Source organism: Phyllobates terribilis, unplaced genomic scaffold (assembly GCF_046119375.1).
Source record: "Phyllobates terribilis strain yellow unplaced genomic scaffold, ASM4611937v1 Scaffold_3__8_contigs__length_932513732, whole genome shotgun sequence".
NCBI classification, from domain to species: Eukaryota; Metazoa; Chordata; class Amphibia; order Anura; family Dendrobatidae; genus Phyllobates; species Phyllobates terribilis.
The window spans coordinates 48322335-48344723 of NW_027362763.1; the positions used below are offsets into that span (position 1 = coordinate 48322335).

Consider the following 22389-nt stretch of genomic DNA (forward strand, 5'->3'; position numbering starts at 1 on the left):
TAACAGGGGAAGTAGTTATAACCTCTTGAGAAAGCCAACATCTCTTAGGCGAAACGTACGTTGGGGCTCTCTTCTGCCACGGTTCACCATCTTCCCAGTGCTCTCCATCTATCTCTTGGTAAGGCATTATTTATCTACTGACCAGGGTGACATGCTACTATGGCAGATTGCTGCCCTAAATGGATATTGTTTGCACCCCCAGCCTATACCTGATTTCCTTTCTTCTCTCGTCCTCTTTTAGCCTTCCTGCCTTGCTCTTTCCCATTCCCTTTGCTTTTACCCAATGCAATGGTCTGGGGGTTATGAGCCAATGCGTGCTGCCTGTTCCTGACAGCATGCACTTTCTGTTGTTCCGTGCCATGATTATATTACCTATGTGATGTTTATTTATTGAATTTAATTATTAAAATTTCTATTGCTCTTTACCATTTCGCTCCTTGTTCCTCCTTCTGTTATTATATAACAGGGGAAATAGTACAGAGAATTATGGGAGATCTGTGGATGACGCACTGTTATGGGGGATCTGTGAATGATGCACTGTTATGGGGGATCTGTGGATGACGCGCTGTTATGGGGGATCTGTGGATGATGCACTGTTATGGGGGATCTGTGGATGACGCGCTGTTATGGGGGATCTGTGGGTGACGCACTGTTATGGGGGATCTGTGGATGACGTGCTGTTATGGGGGATCTGTGGGTGACGCGCTGTTATGGGGGATCTGTGAATGATGCACTGTTATGGGGGATCTGTGGATGACGCGCTGTTATGGGGGATCTGTGGATGATGCACTGTTATGGGGGATCTGTGGATGACGCGCTGTTATGGGGGATCTGTGGGTGACGCACTGTTATGGGGGATCTGTGGATGACGTGCTGTTATGGGGGATCTGTGGGTGACGCGCTGTTATGGGGGATCTGAGGATGACGCTCTGTTATGGGGGATCTGTGGATGATGCTCTGTTATGGGGATCTGTGGATGACGCTCTGTTATGGGGGATCTGTGGATGACGCACTGTTATGGGGGATCTGTGGATGATGCTCTGTTATGGGGATCTGTGGATGACGCTCTGTTATGGGGGATCTGTGGATGACGCACTGTTATGGGGGATCTGTGGATGACGCACTGTTATGGGGATCTGTGGATGACGCTCTGTTATGGGGGATCTGTGGATGATGCTCTGTTATGGGGGATCTGTGGATGACGCACTGTTATGGGGGATCTGTGGATGACGCACTGTTATGGGGGATCTGTGGATGACGCACTGTTATGGGGGATCTGTGGATGACGCTCTGTTATGGGGGATCTGTGGATGATGCTCTGTTATGGGGATCTGTGGATGACGCTCTGTTATGGGGGATCTGTGGATGACGCACTGTTATGGGGGATCTGTGGATGACGCACTGTTATGGGGGATCTGGGGATGATGCACTGTTATGGGAGATCTGGGGATGATGCACTGTTATGGGGAATCTGTGGATGACGCGCTGTTATGGGGGATCTATGGATGATGCACTGTTATGGGGGTCTGTGGATGACGCGCTGTTATGGGGGATCTGTGGGTGACGCACTGTTATGGGGGATCTGAGGATGACTCACTGTTATGGGGGATCTGTGGATGATGCACTGTTATGGGGGATCTGTGGGTGACGCACTGTTATGGGGGATCTGAGGATGACTCACTGTTATGGGGGATCTCTGTCAGTCCTCATGAGGAGACTCCTGGTGATACCTATGGGACTAGGGAATGATACGTGTCACCTTCGCTGAGCGCCACTGGTCAAAATAATTGCAAAGAAAAGATGAAGCAGCCGCCATACATCCGGTCAGTTCATTACTGGCCAGGGCCACGGTCAGGGCGGCAGGTCATTACTGGTCAGTGCAGCGGTCAGGGCGGCAGGTCATTACTGGTCAGTGCAGCGGTCAGGGCGGCAGGTCATTACTGGTCAGTGCAGCGGTCATTACTGGTCAGTGCGGCGGTCATTACTGGTCAGGGCGGCAGGTCATTACTGGTCAGTGCGGCGGTCATTACTGGTCAGTGCGGCGGTCATTACTGGTCAGTACGGCAGGTCATTACTGGTCAGTGCGGCGGTCATTACTGGTCAGGGCCGCGGTCAGGGCGGCAGGTCATTACTGGTAAAGGCCGTGGTCAGGGCGGCAGGTCATTACTGATCAGGGAAGGGTCAGGGCGTCAGGTCATTACTGGTAAGGGCGGCAGGTCATTACTGGTCAGTGCGGCGGTCATTACTGGTCAAAATAATTGCAAAGAAAAGATGAAGCAGCCGCCATACATCCGGTCAGTTCATTACTGGCCAGGGCCACGGTCAGGGCGGCAGGTCATTACTGGTCAGTGCAGCGGTCAGGGCGGCAGGTCATTACTGGTCAGTGCAGCGGTCAGGGCGGCAGGTCATTACTGGTCAGTGCGGCAGGTCATTACTGGTCAGTGCGGCGGTCATTACTGGTCAGTGCGGCGGTCATTACTGGTCAGGGCGGCAGGTCATTACTGGTCAGGGCGGCAGGTCATTACTGGTCAGGGCGGCGGTCATTACTGGTCAGTGCGGCGGTCATTACTGGTCAGTGCGGCGGGTCATTACTGGTCAGTGCGGCGGTCATTACTGGTCAGGGCCGCGGTCAGGGCGGCAGGTCATTACTGGTAAAGGCCGTGGTCAGGGCGGCAGGTCATTACTGGTCAGGGCCGCGGTCAGGGCGGCAGGTCATTACTGGTAAAGGCCGTGGTCAGGGCGGCAGGTCATTACTGATCAGGGAAGGGTCAGGGCGTCAGGTCATTACTGGTAAGGGCGGCAGGTCATTACTGGTCAGGGCGGCAGGTCATTACTGGTCAGTGCGGCGGTCATTACTGGTCAGTGCGGCGGTCATTACTGGTCAGTGCGGCGGTCATTACTGGTCAAAATAATTGCAAAGAAAAGATGAAGCAGCCGCCATACATCCGGTCAGTTCATTACTGGCCAGGGCCACGGTCAGGGCGGCAGGTCATTACTGGTCAGTGCAGCGGTCAGGGCGGCAGGTCATTACTGGTCAGTGCAGCGGTCAGGGCGGCAGGTCATTACTGGTCAGTGCGGCAGGTCATTACTGGTCAGTGCGGCAGGTCATTACTGGTCAGTGCGGCGGTCATTACTGGTCAGTGCGGCGGTCATTACTGGTAAGGGCGGCAGGTCATTACTGGTCAGTGCGGCGGTCATTACTGGTCAGTGCGGCGGTCATTACTGGTCAGTGCGGCAGGTCATTACTGGTCAGTGCGGCGGTCATTACTGGTCAGGGCGGCAGGTCATTACTGGTCAGGGCCGCGGTCAGGGCGGCAGGTCATTACTGGTAAAGGCCGTGGTCAGGGCGGCAGGTCATTACTGATCAGGGAAGGGTCAGGGCGTCAGGTCATTACTGGTAAGGGCGGCAGGTCATTACTGGTCAGGGCGGCAGGTCATTACTGGTCAGTGCGGCGGTCATTACTGGTCAGTGCGGCAGGTCATTACTGGTCAGGGCCGCGGTCAGGGCGGCAGGTCATTACTGGTAAAGGCCGTGGTCAGGGCGGCAGGTCATTACTGATCAGGGAAGGGTCAGGGCGGCAGGTCATTACTTGTCAGGGTATCGGTCAGGGTGGCAGGTCATTACTGGTCAGGGCCGTGGTCAGGGCGTAAGGTCATTATTGGCCAGGGCTGCGGTCAGGGTGGCAGGTCATTATTGGTCAGGGTGGCAGGTCATTACTGGCCAGGGACGCAGTCATTAGTGGTTAAAGGGGCGGTCAGGGCGGCAGGTCATTACTGGTAAGGGCGGCAGGTCATTACTTGTCAGGGTATCGGTCAGGGTGGCAGGTCATTACTGGTCAGCGCCGCGGTCAGGGCGTAAGGTCATTATTGGCCAGGGCTGTGGTCAGGGTGGCAGGTCATTATTGGTCAGGGTGGCAGGTCATTACTGGCCAGGGACGCAGTCATTAGTGGTTAAAGGGGCGGTCAGGGTGGCAGGTCATTACTGGTAAGGGCGGCAGGTCATTACTTGTCAGGGTATCGGTCAGGGCGGCAGGGCATTACTGGTCAGGGCCGCGGTCAGGGCGTAAGGTCATTATTGGCCAGGGCTGCGGTCAGGGCGGCAGGTCATTACTGGTCAGGGCCGCGGTCAGGGCGGCAGGTCATTACTGGTCAGGGCCGCGGTCAGGACTGCAGGTCATTGTCCGGGGTAAAGGTCTTGGCTGGGCAGCCAGGAGTGGCGCCAGGCGGAGGTCTGTATGCCGTGGTGACATTATAACGAGCCCCTCCATATGGCGGCACAGATGTGGGAGAAGGTCAGTGGTCGGCCATGTTGCCAGCCCTTCGGCCAAATCTGATGTTAATAAACTATGAGCAAATCCGTTTCTGTTCTCCCCTCCGGTGTGGATGGCGGGCGGCCAGGGGAGCGCCAGCTGCGGCCATCTCCTCCTACAGTTTATGGGCCTGATGCTCGGCCGCCTTTGGAAACATTCACTTTCTATAGAAAACAGCGCGGTGCCAGCGCGGCCGCTCATTAATACAGTAATCCGCTCTGGCAGCAAACAGCAGCTCCTGGGGGGCAAACAGCGGGCAAAACAGGAACACAAACACCCGGCCGACAGTAATGGAATCCTCTGACCGGCCCGAGCCACAGCCAGATGTGCTGGAACAGGGGCACTACAATGCCCAGCATCCTGCTCACTGCAAGAAGGTTTCTACTTATTGTACAACTCACAGAAAACTCCCCAAACAGGCAGCGCCCCGCTGAACACAACCTGATATTACAAGCAACTATAACTCCCAGCAGGCACAATGATCTGCTCAGTGCAGCGATTTACTAGTGATTGCAGAACTACAGCTCTCAGCATGCCTGGAAAAGCCAAACTCTGTCTTACTGCAATCTTGGATCTGAAGCAAGTGGCCTTCCAGTTATTACAGAACTACAACTCCCAGCATGTCCGAATCCTGCTCAATGCAATCTTAGAATATCATTTGTTTGTAATGTATGCATTGCAGAACAACAACTCTCAGCATGCCCTCTGTCCTGCTTGAGCATAAAGAGGTAAGCAAAGACAAATAATATTGTAGGTCAGAGGTGAGGAACGTTTTTTTTTACTGCCAGGGTCCATTTGGAAATTTATACCATCATTCGCTGTAGTACAAAATTCTCAACTTGAAAATTACTCTGCTATATTTGATCAAAAATTTGTATATACATCACATAGGAGACACCAAGACTGCTGTATATACATCACATAGGAGACACCGAGGCTGCTGTAATATACATCACATAGGAGACACCAAGACTGCTGTGTATACATCACATAGGAGACACCGAGACTGCTGTATATACATCACATAGGAGACACCGAGGCTGCTGTAATATACATCACATAGGAGACACCAAGACTGCTGTGTATACATCACATAGGAGACACTGAATACTGCTGTATACATCACATAAGAGACACCGAAGATTGCTGTATACATCACACAGGAGACACTGAGACTGCTGTCTACATCACATAGTGGACACTGTGACTGCTGTATACATCACAGACTGGTTTATATAAATCACATGGGAGACACAGGAACTGCTGTATAGACATCATGTAGGAGACACTGAGAGTGCTGCATAGACATCACAGAAGACATGGTGCTGTGGCATATACATCACAGGAGACGCTGAGGTCCTCTTCTGTGTAACGAGAGCCCATCGTGTCCTAACTCTGCCCCACAGAGTACGTCCAGATGCTGGAACTGGCCAGCGCGAGAAGATAATCTGTCATTGAACACGCCGCAGCGTTCAGTACTGCACTCTGTGTGCATGTGCTCAAAGAGTAAGAAGAACATAAAGGGCGGCAGCCATGAAATTGCAGCTACTGGCCCGAGTATTGCGGTCCCTGGGAATCTGGGCCTGAGGTTCCCCACCCCTGTTCTAGCTTTTGTGAAACTACAACTCCCAGCATGCCTTTAGAACAAAATACAATGCTCAGTGCAGCCTCATAGGCAAACAGTTTTCTAGTCATTGTTGGACTACAAGTCTCAGCGTGTTCTCTAAACTGCTCTACTTAATGTGCAGTCGTAGTAGGACTACAAGTCTCAGCATAAACTATCACCCTAAGCCTTTCTATATCACAGCACTCTAATTACTTTCAATTAATCTCAGACTGTGTCTTCCCTCAATAGCAGCGCACTCCTCTCCTGAAATACTCTGTGCTGCTGGAGGACCCTGCTCCTTCTAATATGCAACGCTCAATCTGTGGCCTCAAGCAAGATCAGTGCAATCACGTCCTGAAATACTCTGTACTGCTGAATCTGATCCGGTGCCGTCCTGCTCCCACAGACTACACCATCCTCTCCAATTAAAGCTGATTTGCTGCGAGTGCAGGGAAATCTCCGCCGGCGGCGGAACGTTCCAAGAACTCCTAGAGATCTCCAGCCAATTTGCAATCAGATAGCGCAGCCTCCAGCAGGAAAGCTCCTGGACGCATCGCTAAGTGCATAAGTGTTTATTTATAACCCGGCGCTCCCCACGTGTCCGCACAGGCTGCACAACATGGACATTTTTTTCATCATAAACTGCCCACCAGGGGGCACCACTCTGCTAATAGATCTGTAGATGGAGAACAGACAGCTCATTATATGTTATATGTGATTTATCTGTTCCTGGGAAAAGCTGGGTGACCACCAATATGCCCCATTTTATGATCACTGCATATTTGCCATTCCGGAGTTTCAGAAAGCTGGGTGACTAACCTGTGGTAGCTGGAATGGTGTCACTCAGCTTTTCAAGGATCAGGAACTACCTTGTTTAATACCTTGGTAAAAGAATATAACTTCATGCAACCGCTCTTCCTACAATTTTAGGATGACTGGCCCGTTAAGGGTTAAAGGGATTTACCAATTTGAAATGTAAAAGTTCTGCATCTTTCTAATAATATGTTTCAATTCCTCACCAATTTCAAGATCAACACAGTCCTGCGGATACAATTGTATCCAGTGTAGATCCAGACTGATACATTGTAGCAAACCCGCAGGGAGACTGAAGCGGCAGCTGCTGATGTGTTTAGCTCACAGAGCATTGTTCACACTGGATACAGTTGTAGCAGGACTAGATATGTGCAGGATCACTGCCAGTGAATAGGAACAAAAAAAAAAGAACGTTTTCATTCACTGACAGCATGAAGGGATTTGGAAAATGATGCGGAATCGAAAGTTGTAGAACTTTTCTTTCACATAGGGATTAAACACTGTGAACTGAAAAGTGGACAGCCCCTTAATGGACAAAGGGGTGGAGCTTAGAGCTGTCCCGATCACATGACCCCCCTGGCAGCAGGCCTTACCTTGTTTCTTCTTCTTCAGCTGCTGGATCTGGTCCATCCTTTTGATGAGGATTTTGCATTTGTCCGGTTTCACGCTGAAGTTGTCGATATCCCCAATATTTGCAGAGAGAAGCTCCGCCAGCTCCTCCAGGTATTTGTTTTCTTGCTCTCGCCGGCGCTTTTCATTGCTGCAAGAAAGAAAGAAAGAAGATAAGTAATAGAAAAAAAAGATAATATACGGTTCCTAACAGCAAATGGCGCTGCGTGTTTTACAAAATCGGTGCAAAAATAATGTCAAAGTTGTGAAACCCGATTAATATTTGCATAAGCCATGGACACTGATTTTGGGTTCATAGGACAGTCCCATAAATCAGGGTTCACGTCCCCTAAAGATCACATGCCACCTCTGAAATACTCTGTGCTGCTGAAAATCTAAAATGGGGCGGAAGAGGGGGGCAAGAAAATGCCAAAAAGTTTTAAAAAGTTCTATCTGCACACAAAATATCTAAGATCTCTGATTGCTGCCAGCATGGAAACATCTACATTCAGAGGCTGAAATCCCTCACAGACTTTGTTATCATTGTATCCAATTTACAAAACAGAACAAACTTCTCTCCTGTCCTGATAGTTTGCTACAATGTATCAGTGCAGGTCAAACACATTTTCCCGGCTACAATTGTAGCAAATGATCAGCTGTGAGAAGAAGTAGGAGGTCTAGATGTTTATTTAAGCTTCTGCATGTAAAAAAAAAAAATATATATAATTTTTTGAAAAGGTCTTGAAAGGAGTCGAAAAATAACATTTGCATTGTGATAAATCTACAAAAACCCAGCGATGATCCGCACAGAACTAGGGACGGACGGCTTCCTTCATGGAAGAGAACCTCTTCTCCTAATGGCCGCGTTCATCCTCATCATGCGATGACAGGTAATTATATCACCGGCAGGTAAGTGGCGCGGTATTAAGGCCAGGTGGTGGCGGCTGCTGGTAATTGTCAGCAGAGGTCGGCCACATGGGATCACGCTCTAACTCCTCGCATTACCCATATTCTAGTGACCCACTTCTTCTGCAGCGGAGCCTCATTTATGTAACGCCACTAACCACTTCAATTACCTGACACATTTAATGTGGGCGCCAGGACATCGCCGCGCAACGCAAAGACACGCCGCGGGGTCGGCCACCGCTCAATAACCACACCAGGGAATATTATGAAACCATCAGGGAAATAGGTGATAGGATAACCTAAAAATGATTTATTAGCACTGGAAAGAATTACAAAAATCTGATTAATAGGGCCAGAAGAGATTTGTGGGGTCCTGCCCGGCTGCCTTGACCCGTCAGTGCCCTTCCTAGAGCGGAAGTCATGGAGTAATCTGAGCCAGATTGATGCCGGGGGTCTCACTACTTTAACTATATACTGAATTGTTACATTAGAACTATTAAGGCGAAATTGTATTGTATCCATTCTACTATTGTATCTATCATATTATTGTATTCTATCCACAGCACTAGTAAGGTATTATTAATCAGATTTTTAAAAAGATTTTTATTTTAAAAAAAAATGCATTTAGGAGAAGATGCTATTTCACATGGTAGAAAGATCCCTATTAGTGATGAGTGAACGCGCTCGCCACTGCTCGGTACACGCTGGAGCATCGCTGCGCTCGAAAAGCTCGGCGAGTATTTCCGGTGTTCCTCGGGCGGGAGCTCGGGTCTCCGCCCTGCATGTTTGGCGCTCTTTACAGAGCCAATGAACATGCAGGGATTGCCAGCCAGTCACTGTAATGCAGCAGCCATCAGGTCTATATACAGTGGGTGCAGAAAGTATTCAGACCCCTATAAATTTTTCCCTCTTTGTTTCATTGCAGCCATTTGGTAAATTCTAAAAAGTTCATTTTTTTCTCATTAAAGTGCACTCTGCACCCCATCTTTACTAAAAAAAAAAAAAACAGAAATGTAGAAATTTTTGAAAATTTATTAAAAAAGAAAAACTGAAATATCACATGGTCATAAGTATTCAGACCCTTTGTCAGACCCTCATATTTCAGACACATGCTGTCCATTTCCTTGTGATCCTCCTTGAGATGGTTCTACTCCTTCATTGGAGTCCAGCTTTGTTTAATTAAACTGAACTCCATCATTAAACTGATGTCACGAGCGCATTAGCCGTGCCCTCAACAACGCAATTACTGGGAAAGTCCACTTAACCACGGACAAGTGGACAAGTGCTTGTGGGCAGGGACGGTACATCTTGCTGACAACACACTGGGTTAATATAGTGGAAGCCAGGACCCAGATGGACCTTGGGACAGAACACGTCCTCCTGACGACGAGGATTGTGGGCCCTAGGTCAATCAGGGTTGCCCCCACAGTCTACAGATCCATCCAACTCAGCCTCCTCCTCCTCTTCAGCCTCCATCTCCGAAATGACCACATCAGTCACAAGCTGGAAGCACTGCAGCACAGCGGCAACAGGCTCTGCTGAAGCTAATATGCTTAGGTGACAAACCGCACAATGCTGAAGAGTTGTGGACAGCTCTGAAAGAGCAGGCAGATCTGTGGCTTACACCGCTGACCCTACAGCCAGGCACGGTCGTATGTGAAAATGGCCGGAACCTAGGCTCTGAGGCAAGGCGAGCTCACACACATACCATGCCTGGCCCATGTGCTTAACATCGTGGTTCAGTGGTTTCTCAAAACCTACCCAGATCTGCCGAATCTGCTTGTCAAAGTACGCCGCCTGTGTGCCCATTTTAGAAAGTCAGCTACGGCTTCCGCCGCCTTTGCCGTGTTTCAGCAGTGTTTGCAGTTTCCAGCTCACCGACTGGTGTGCGATGTCCCAACGCATTGGAATTCTACATTGCAGATGTTGGGAAGGATTTGTGAGCAGAAGAGGGCAGTTGTTGACTACCAGCATCAACAAGGCCGTCGGTATTCAGGTCAGACTCCACACATAAGACCTCAAGAGTGGACATGGATGTCAGACATATGTACCATCCTCCAAAACTTTGAGGACTCCACCAAGATGGTGAGCGGCGATGACGCCATAATTAGCATCACCATCCTGCTTCTCTGTCTTCTGAAACGCTCTCTGCTCACAATCAAAGAGGATGCATTGCAGGAGGAGCACGATGAGATGGAGCAAGGAACCATACAGGGTGATTACACACAGCCCAACCTCATCTCATCCATACGTGGATCTGGTGACAATGAGTAAGAGGAGGAGGAAGAACAGGAGCTAGTTTCATGCGCTATAGACGGTACTACCTGCACAACTGTCATATCGTCTGTTCAGCGTGGGTGGCCTGACGACAGAGAGGAGGAGGAGGAGGAGGAGAGCATGGTCAGTCGCCCTCTTGGTGAGGACATGGAAGTCTTGCCTGTTAGTAGTCTGGCACACATGGCTGAGTTTATCTTATGCTGTCTTTCCCGTGACCCTTGCGTTTGTCCAAATTTTGGGTGACAGTCATTACTGGTTTGTGACACTTCTAGACCCACACTACAAGGAGAACTTTATATCTCTTATTCCTGAGGCGGACAGGCCTAATAAAATTGGGCAGTACTAGAAGGCCCTTGTTGCGGAATTATTAAAAAAATTCCCATCTGAACACGCTGGCGGCAGAGGGCACAGTTCGTTGGACAACCAAGGAGTACAGGCGAGAGAGACACAACTCCAATCCAGCAGAGGCAGGGGAACACTGTCAAAGTTATGGGAGAGTTTTCACAGACCCTCACATCCCACAGGCCCTGAGGCGCGGGGTACTCTCACAAGGAGTGCAAAGTCTGGGAAGATGCTGAGGGAGTACCTTGCCGACCGTACCAACATCCTCCGTGATTCCTCTGTGCCTTATAATTATTGGGTATCCAAGCTGGATACGTGGAATGAACTCGCTCTCTATGCCTTGGAGGTCCTGGCCTGCCCTGCCGCCAGCGTTTTATCAGAGCGGGTTTTTAGTGCCGCAGGTGGAATTATAACTGATAAGCGCATCTGCCTGTCAACTGAAAATGCTGACAGACAGACTCTAATAAAAATGAACAAGGGCTGGATTGGGCCAGACTTCTCAACACCACCGAATGATAGCAGCGTAACATAAACTCAAATCCAGTGTCTTTTCTTGGGAGGAGTATTCCCATGCACCTCTTTACACCCACACATGGGTATACGCTTCCTGATTTTGTCTATTTGCTCTTGTCCTCCTCCTTCTCCTCATCCTCCACCACCATATCTACCATATCACCATATCTACGTCTCTTGCAAGGGGCATTGGAGTTCCTCCAAATTTTTGGCAGCCGTTGCACTCACTGCATACCCTATAACTGGATAGCAGACCCGCTCCTTTATAATGGGAAACATTTTTTTTTACTGAGGCCCACCTCTATGTCTCTTCAAAAGGGTATTGGGGTGCGTCCAAATTTTTGGCAGCCCTTGCAGTCACTGCATATGCAATAAAAGTATAGAAGACCCACTCTTTAATAATGGGAACAATAAAGTATAGCCGACTACTGGCCCTTTAAGAATAGTAAAGGCCGCCTGTGTCTTTCAAAGTCCCTCCATCATAAATGAAACACGATGTGTCTGATGATATCTCACACACCACATGGTCAGATAAGGTTGTAAAATGTTAAAATTACATTTCCTGGTGAATGCATTTGTCACCGTTGAAAGCAATGCAAAAGTGCAAAAAATGCATCAAAAACGCTACGTGTGAACATAGCCCAAGGTGTGGAGGAGTATTTTTGTTTTTGGTTATTTATTTTGCCTTATATACAAGGCATTACCCTGGAAATGATGTTCCTTAACATATTTCCCAGGAAAATCCATTTTGGTTTAGTTTGTGAGTCCGTAAAAGTGGTGTAATACTCTGACCACGTTGTTGACAGCAGTGATCTGGGAGTCAGAAATGCTTCCAGGGGTCTTCCTCATGTTGTCCCCATGTCATTTGAGCACTGTTCCCATCGATTTGGGCAATTTTTAGGCCCTCTGCAGACCGCCGGGGGGGTGGGGGTGGGTTGCTGGAAAAATGCTCCAGTTTCCCATAGACTTACATTGGGCTCGTTGCTCGGGTCGAGCACCCGAGTATTCCAATGTGCTCGACCCGAGCAATGAGCACCCGAGCATTTTAGTGTTTACTCATTACTAATCCCTGTACCTGAACCTATAAATATCTGCTTGTCCACAGCTACAGAAGGTGGCACCACCGGTCCTGGCAGCAGAGCTTGCAGCCCTGCAGACTGGTTGGCATTGATATTTGGGAACCTTGCACCAATATATTGTGTGAGCACTGTATGATTGCATCTTATTTGGGCATTTTAGGAGAGAGATCAATAGAAGGTGTCATAAAAGGCACCAATAGATTTAAATCTAGCCCCGCAATGAAGCAAATGGGATGATATTCCTTTCTGTAGCTATTTATTTTTACAACTGAATCAGTATGTTGACCTCAGCATGTCAATAATAAAGGCTAGTGGCCCTTTAAATAAAATAATAATAATTTTATATTTTTTTATATTATTTTATATTATTATTTTTATATTATTGTTATTACATTATTGTATATTGCTATTATATATATATATATATATATATATATATATATATATATATATATATATATACAGTACAGACCAAAAGTTTGGACACACCTCCTCATTTAAAGATTTTTCTGTATTTTCTTGACTATGAAAATTGTACATTCACACTGAAGGCATCAAAACTATGAATTACCACATGTGGAATTATATACTTAACAAAAAAGTGTGAAACAACTGTTGGTGCAATAGTAAGAAAATGGAAGAAATACAAAATGACTGTCAATCGACATCGATCTGGGGCACCATGCAAAATCTCACCTCGTGGGGTATCCTTGATCATGAGGAAGGTGAGAGATTAGCCTAAAACTACACGGGGGGAACTTGTTAATGATCTCAAGGCAGCTGGGACCACAGTCACCAAGAAAACCATTGGTAACACATTACGCCTTAAAGGTGTAAAATCCTGCAGTGCCCGCAAGGTCCCCCTGCTCAAGAAAGCACATGTGAAGGCCCGTCTGAGGTTTGCCAATGAACACCTGGATGATTGTGAGCTATTGGGAGAAGGTGCTGGGGTCAGATGAGACAAAAATTGAGCTCTTTAGCATTAACTCAACTCGCGTGTTTGGAGAAAGAAGAAGGATGAGAACAACCCTAAAACATCGTCCCAATCGTGAAGCATGGTGGGGGAAACATTATACTTTGGGGGTGCTTTTTTGCAAAGGGGACATGACGACTGAACTGTACTAAAGGGAAGATGGATGGGGTCATGTATCGCAAGATTTTGGCCAACAACCTCCTTCCCTCAGTAAGAGCACTGAAGATGGGTCGTGGCTGGGTCTTCCAGCAAGACAATGACCCAAAACATACAGCCAAAGCAACAAAGGAGTCACTCACAAAGAAGCACAGTAAGGTCATGGAGTGGCCTAGCCAGTCTCCAGACCTTAATCCCATAGAAAACTTATGGAGGGAGTTGAAGCTCCGAGTTGCCAAGTGACAGCCTCAAAATCTGAATGATTTAGAGATGATCTGCAGAAAGGAGTGGACCAAAACTCCTCCTGACATGTGCGCAACCCTCATCATCAGCTACAAACAACGTCTGACTGCTGTGCTTACCAACAAGGGTTTTGCCACCAAGTGTTAAGTGTTGTTTGCCAGAGGGATCAAATACTTATTTCTCACTATAATATGCAACAAAAAATTATCTAATTTATACAATGTGATTTTCTTGATTTTATTTTGGATATTCTATCTCTCAATGTTAAAATTATAGAAATTATAGACTGTTCATGTCTTTGTCAGTGGGCAAACTTACAAAAACAGCAAGGGATCAAATACTTATTTCCTTCACTGTAACTCTTTCTTACTTTTTGTATCTATATATATAAAAATAATACAAATATATATTTTTTATATTATTTTTATACTAACTTTTATATTATTATTATTTTATTTATTATTTTATCTTATATATTTTGAAATATATATATATATATATATATATATATATACACATACCTTTTTCTTACTTTTATATCATTATTATTTATATATATATATATATATATATATATATATACATATATATATATATACACAAATATGGAGAGAGCGAGAGAGAATAAAAATTGAAAAGATCAAAATAACTAAGAAAATTAAAAATAAATTTCATTAAATTAGTCTAAATAGGAACAATAGTATCTATAATAACAAGTGTATAAAGAAATGCAGACACTGAAATAGTAAAGATGGTGCAAACTCAGAACAATAGTGTAACATTAAAATGTTTTTATATTATTAAAAAAAGGAATCGAATGACACAAGAAGTGATGTAAGAGTTCACTTAGTGAGAGATACGAAGATTATATTATTATGACATCCGAGAAGCCGGGCGCCCGTTCTTACAAAACCCATGTAGGCCAACAAGTGTCTATGCAATGGTGTAGATACAAAGCCCAGCGCATGGAGACATACATCATGGGAATGAAGTTTATGAGCTTAGTGATACTTTTGGTAGGAAGAGATGAATAAAAAAAAGAAATTAAAATAAATACAAAAAATACACAAAAAATATAGAACACTAAACACAGCTCCAAAAAAATTAAATAAGGAGAAAATAATAGCAGTACGCGAAAATGATAATCCGAGCAAATATAAGAACAGGAAAAAAAAAAAGCTAACACAAAACATAAATTAAATAAACAAAAATAATAAAAAATAAATAAAAAGAAGCAAACCAGACAAAAAAAAAATGAAATAAAACAATAAAAACAGACAGTAAAGACAATCATAAACCATAAAAAAAGAATAAAAAACAAGAAAAAAAAAAACAAGCATACATATAAAAAAGTCTCAAATGTATAGAAATAAAGTATCATAAGAAAACAAAAAATAAATAAATAAAAAAGCAAAAAAAAAAAAAACATAAGCAGGCCTGGACAGAAAAAAATACAAATAAATACACAAAAAAGTAATAACAAGGGGGAATAAAGAAAGAACTAAAATTAAAGAAACCAAAAATAACAGAAAACAAAAAAAGTGAAAACAAAAATACCAACACAAACAAAAAAAAGCTAAATCTTCCCAAAAACGGGCACTTTTTTTTTTTTTTTTTTTTAATAAATACTAGCTCACAGGGCTTCGGACAACAAATGTCTGTCCCTTTAAGAAGAAAAGATACAGAAAAAGTTCCTCTTTTAGAAAACTTCACGTCTGTCACTTTTTCAGAAGAAAAAAAAAAAATTTGAAATGTCGACATTAATAAAAAATCTGGAGTCACCTTGGCCTTTGGACCACATGGCGTTATTTTTTCTACGTTCCTGGTTGGCAGACCTACACAATGTGACATTCTGCTGGACGGAGCCCCGGCCTTAGCACCCGCAGGCGGCACCAGAGGCCGCTGTGACCGGCACTTATGTGCGGATGCCATCCATCACTTCCAGGGAATAAAGAAATGGTCTGATTCTGTGGAAAGCAGATTACCATCGTTACAGGAGGAGGCGGCCATATGGTCGGCGTGATGTTTGTGCCCTGAGAGCGCAGCAGCTACCCGCACCCTGGGCCTTTCACACACTTGTAGCTAATGAAGCATGGCATGGACGCGTAATGTATAGGTCACGGTGAGCGCAGCACGTCGCTCATGAGCGCCGCGCCATTGTACAGAGATCTTTAGGTCTTCGATTCTTATGAAAGTAACGTTGTATCTGGCGGGTGACTACTCACTTTTGCATGGTGTCACATGGCGAGGCTTTCCTCTTGCGCTCCTGGCTAGCAGGGTCGATTAAACTTTCCCCAAGACCACTCATTTTGACCTATTTCACACCTGTTGAGAGAAAGAAAAAGTTTAGAACTTACAGAACAGTATAATGGCAGTGTATCCAGAGACCTACCAGTTACTTAAAGGGGAGTTCCATTTTTTTAGAAATCATTGTGCTGCAATACTGAGCACAAGGGGATCTCATATTAAAGTCTCCAAAACCGTAGAAACGCTCGAAAAAGGTTTGCAAAAATGGACCTTCCCTTTAAGGCTGATATAGCCAACATCATTGATATTAACATTTATGAGATCAAAGGGGTTGTCAAATCATGGCGTAATGAAAAGTTGTACGTTTTCAAGATCTCTGCTTGTTGTCAGAGAATAAAATGTTTTTTATTTACATCAATAGACTCAAAACGGAATCATCTGCTGCTTACACAGCTGCGGGGTTGTTACAATGTATCACTGACATTCTTGACTGCAGCTGTGTTAGCAGGACTGATACTAGGGTCAGGTTTCCATTCACTGACAGTAAGATTAAATGATGAACATGATAATAAATTACAACTTGCACATTTTTTTCTTGCAATCCTTCCATGAAATGAATCTTTACCATTTGCCATCTTCCCCTGCAGCATCGGTGACCACTCTGCGTTCCTGCGATGGCACGGAGATCTGGAGTGGTCACCTGTAGTGGAAGCCCAGCGCTGATCTAGGTGACTAATCTATGAGGACTGTTGTGGTCTCTATAAAGAATAATGATTTCTGAAAAGTCACATATTTACAAGAGATATTCCCCTTTAAATAGTCCTAAAAAAAACACAACAAAAATCTAAATCAAATTGTTGCTTTGAAATCCTGACCAGGTGCAGATAAAAAAAAAAAGACATAACTCCTTCTGAGGAACACATGGCGGCCAGGCCATCCCCAACTGGTATCTCGCAAGAAGCCCCGAGATCAGATCTGTCTATTCCTCTGTTACATAAGACGGACTGCAGAGAATCTGGTCTGACAGGTCCTAGCCCAGATCTGTCTGCAGTTCAAAGCAACCCAATATTAGCCAAAGACTTGTCACGCTACCGCCATAATGATCAGCATCTGCGCACATTCACCGCACCGCGCTGCCCAAGTAAATACACAAGGGTCGTACCGCACTACAGATACTTAATACTCCACTCACATCCTTAACTGCACGGAGCTCAGGGACTGGACAGCAAAGGACCACTTATATTCATGTACATAGGGGGCAGTATTATAGTAGTTATATTCTTGTACATAGGAGCATTATTATAGTAGTTATATTCTTGTACATAGGAGCAGTATTATAGTAGTTATATTCTTGTACATAGGGGGCAGTATTATAGTAGTTATATTCTTGTACATAGGAGCAGTATTATAGTAGTTATATTCTTGTACATAGGAGCAGTATTATAGTAGTTATATTCTTGTACATAGGGGGCAGTATTATAGTAGTTATATTCTTGTACATAGGAGCAGTATTATAGTAGTTATATTCCTGTATATAGGGGGCAGTATTATAGCAGTTATATTCTTGTACAAAGGAGCAGTATTATAGTAGTTATATTCTTGCACATAGGAGCAGTATTATAGTAGTTATATTCCTGTACATAGGGGGCAGTATTATAGTAGTTATATTCTTGTACACAGGGGGCAGTATAATAGTAGTTCTATTCTTGTACATAGGGGCAGTATTATAGTAGTTATATTCTTGTACATAGGAGCAGTATTATAGTAGTTATATTCCTGTATATAGGGGGCAGTATTATAGCAGTTATATTCTTGTACAAAGGAGCAGTATTATAGTAGTTATATTCTTGCACATAGGAGCAGTATTATAGTAGTTATATTCTTGTACATAGGGGCAGTATTATAGTAGTTATATTCTTGTACATAGGGGGCAGTATTATAGTAGTTATATTCTTGTACATAGGAGCAGTATTATAGTAGTTATATTCCTGTATATAGGGGGCAGTATTATAGCAGTTATATTCTTGTACATAGGAGCAGTATTATAGTAGTTATATTCTTGTACATAGGGGGCAGTATTATAGTAGTTATATTCTTGTATATAGGAGCAGTATTATAGTAGTTATATTCTTGTATATAGGATCAGTATTATAGTAGTTATATTCTTGTACATAGGAGCAGTATTATAGTAGTTATACTCTTGTATATAGGATCAGTATTATAGTAGTTATATTCTTGTATATAGGAGCAGTATTATAGTAGTTATATTCTTGTACATAGGAGCAGTATTATAGTAGTTATATTCCTGTATATAGGGGGCAGTATTATAGCAGTTATATTCTTGTACATAGGAGCAGTATTATAGTAGTTATATTCTTGTACATAGGAGCAGTATTATAGTAGTTATATTCTTGTACATAGGGGGCAGTATTATAGTAGTTATATTCTTGTACATAGGGGGCAGTATTATAGTAGTTATATTCCTGTACATAGGAGCAGTATTATAGTAGTTATATTCTTGTACATAGGAGCAGTATTATAGTAGTTATATTCTTGTACATAGGGGGCAGTATTATAGTAGTTATATTCTTGTACATAGGAGCAGTATTATAGTAGTTATATTCTTGTACATAGGGGCATTATTATAGTAGTTATATTCTTGTACATAGGGAGCAGTATTATAGTAGTTATATTCTTGTACATAGGAGCAGTATTAAAGTAGTTATATTCTTGTACATAGGGGGCAGTATTATAGTAGTTATAATCTTGTACATAGGGGCATTATTATAGTAGTTATATTCTTGTACATAGGGGGCAGTATTATAGTAGTTATATTCTTGTACATAGGAGCAGTATTATAGTAGTTATATTCTTGTACATAGGAGCAATATTATAGTGGTTATATTCTTGTATATAGGAGCAGTATTATAGTAGTTATATTCTTGTATATAGGAGTAGTATTATAGTAGTTATATTCTTGTACATAGGAGCAGTATTATAGTAGTTATATTCTTGTATATAGGGAGCAGTATTATAGTAGTTATATTCTTGTATATAGGAGCAGTATTATAGTAGTTATATTCTTGTACATAGCGGGCAGTATTATAGTAGTTATATTCTTGTATATAGGGGCAGTATTATAGTAGTTATATTCTTGTATATAGGGAGCAGTATTATAGTAGTTATATTCTTGTACATAGGGGCAGTATTATAGTAGTTATATTCTTGTACATAGGAGCAGTATTATAGTAGTTATATTCTTGTACATAGGGGCAGTATTATAGTAGTTATATTCTTGTACATAGCAGCAGTATTATAGTAGTTATATTCTTGTACATAGGAGCAGTATTATAGTAGTTATATTCTTGTACATAGGAGCAGTATTATAGTAGTTATATTCTTGTACATAGGGGCAGTATTATAGTAGTTATATTCTTGTACATAGCAGCAGTATTATAGTACTTATATTCTTGTACATAGGAGCAGTATTATAGTAGTTATATTCTTGTACATAGGGGCAGTATTATAGTAGTTATATTCTTGTACATAGGGGGCAGTATTATAGTAGTTATATTCTTGTACATAGGGAGCAGTATTATAGTAGTTATATTCTTGTACATAGGGGGCAGTATTATAGTAGTTATATTCTTGTACATAGGGGGCAGTATTATAGTAGTTATATTCTTGTACATAGGAGCAGTATTATAGTAGTTATATTCTTGTATATAGGGGGCAGTATTATAGTAGTTATATTCTTGTACATAGGGGGCAGTATTATAGTAGTTATATTCTTGTACATAGGGGGCAGTATTATAGTAGTTATATTCTTGTACATAGGAGCAGTATTATAGTAGTTATATTCCTGTACATAGGGAGCAGTATTATAGTAGTTATATTCTTGTACATAAGGGGCAGTATTATAGTAGTTATATTCTTGTACATAGGAGCAGTATTATAGTAGTTATATTCTTGTACATAGGAGCAGTATTATAGTAGTTATATTCCTGTACATAGGGAGCAGTATTATAGTAGTTATATTCTTGTACATAAGGGGCAGTATTATAGTAGCTATATTCTTGTATATAGGGGCAGTATTATAGTAGTTATATTCTTGTACATAGGAGCAGTATTATAGTAGTTATATTCTTGTACATAGGAGCAGTATTATAGTAGCTATATTCTTGTATATAGGGGCAGTATTATAGTAGTTATATTCTTGTACATAGGAGCAGTATTATAGTAGTTATATTCTTGTACATAGGAGCAGTATTGTAGTAGTTATATTCTTGTACATAGGAGCAGTATTGTAGTAGTTATAATCTTGTACATAGGGGCAGTATTACAGTGGTCATATTATAATATATTCTTATACATATAGTGCAGTATATTTTGAATATTATGTTACATTGTTCCTTCATTTTCGACAAGTTGTTAAAAATGTTGTAGGAACATTAGTTTTGGGGAGGGGGCGGTGTGGCCATTATTTCCCCTCCCATCACTTCCCGTACATTGGAAGTAGAGTAAAGAGGTTTGATCTGTCAGGGGAGAATTTGTAAGTGAGATCTCGTGCTCTCTGGCAACTAATGGACTGGAATCAATAAGAGTAAATGGTGTGTTTTATTGCGCTGCAGTGCTGTCTGCTACATGTCTGTGATAAGCACCCGACATTACCTGCCTTTAATTCTCTTTTTGACCTAGTTGGTGAATTAAGGAAATGTTCTCATCGGTCACGTGACTCCATAATATGTCGTCCGCCGTCCTCTACGACGCGCTCGGGGGTGGGGGGGCTCCGATAAATAGATGCAAGTTGATTGACAGGGTAAAAGCTCTTAATATGGGAATATATGAGCCACATCTAATGTAGTCCATGGATCATCAATAAGAGCCACAGACCGGAAGACAGTCCCCAGGGGGTTCTGCTAAGTCTTATAACCCGAAAATGAAAGGAGGCGGCACCAGCCGGTAAGAAAACGGAATATTAACTATTAACTCTGCTACAATAAATAACATTATAAGTTTCCATCAATGTCCTTCACCCTAAATGTCCAGATATATCTGATGTGATGACAAATCTAGTGCAGTAACCATATGCAAATCAGGCTGGGGGTGTGTCAGAACTGGCTACACGCCCCCTCTGCACTTCCAGCCTCATTTGCATATAACTTGTACATTATATTTCTCATGATTGGCACATCGGATTTCTATAAAAAAGGTGTCATTTTTTTTATGTGGGACAAACCCCTGTACAGCCGTACCACTACTTCCAAATATCAAAGCTCGCCTCTAAATTGTGTTAAAGTCACACGACAGCCAATGGAAGGTCAGCGATTGAATTGATGAACGTAGAAGAAGACCATCGATGGTCGCACCCCTCCTCTTAGGATGGAGACGCTCGTCTTGTCCGGACGCCTATTATATAAACAGACTTGAGGGACCCTCGGCAGAAGAGCGCTGTGACAGATATGGCTCGCAGGCCTCGCTGCCGTCACGTTCACAGATGCTTCGCTTCATTCATTCTTCTCTTCATTCAATATGGCAGCGAGATTGAGACCCAAATTAAGGACCAATCCAGATGGCTCTCTCTCTTTTTTTAAGACATCTCTATCAGAGTCTAGCATGTAAAGAGCTGATACTTCTCACAGCTGAGGGTTTGCTACAATTGGATCCAGTCCACATCACCCTTCCTAGGGATGCAGAAGTCTGGTTGTTACAATGTATCAAGTGCGGAGATAATATATCAGTCCAGAGCAGGGGTGGGCGACCGTGACTGTTGTGGAGGCCAAACCATAGGCTGAAATTAATTCTGCTCAATATTAATATTAACATATAAATTATAATTATTTAATATAAAAAAAAATTGTATCACTTAATATTGAGTAGAATTAAGTATGCTGACACCCCCTATATACAGTATGAGTTGGCACACAGCCCCTTATATACAGTATCAGCACATAGCCACTATATACATTATTAGCCCCACACACCCCCTGTATATACAGTATGAGCCCACACACAGCCTCTGTATATAGAGTATGAGCCCACACACAGACCCTATATACATTATAAGCCCCCACACAGCCTCTGTATATAGAGTATGAGCCCACACACAGACCCTATATACATTATGAGTCCCCACACAGACCCTGTATATACAGTATCAGCCCACACACAGACTCTATATACATTATGAGCCCCCAAACAGCCCCTATATACATTATGAGCCTCCACACAGTGTCACGCAAGGTGTGGGAAAGACTTAGTGCAACTCAAAGGGAAGAGGGAAAGGGAGCCCAGACACTAGGAAAGGGGGGAGTG

At 43.4% G+C, this 22389-nt stretch overlaps 1 protein-coding gene across 11 annotated transcripts in view; it reads right to left on the bottom strand.

The window, feature by feature from the left end:
* Window positions 1–22389, bottom strand: part of NCOA1 (nuclear receptor coactivator 1) — a 503045-nt gene that overhangs the window by 150484 nt on the left and 330172 nt on the right. For all 11 annotated transcript variants that reach the window (XM_073673858.1, XM_073673861.1, XM_073673867.1 and 8 more), the window contains 2 exons: window positions 16053–16152; window positions 7323–7489 (listed from right to left, as the gene is read on the bottom strand). In XM_073673858.1, coding sequence (XP_073529959.1) covers window positions 7323–7489; window positions 16053–16135 — 250 coding nt within the window. In that variant the 5' untranslated portion in view covers window positions 16136–16152. The remainder of the gene's footprint in view (window positions 1–7322; window positions 7490–16052; window positions 16153–22389) is intronic.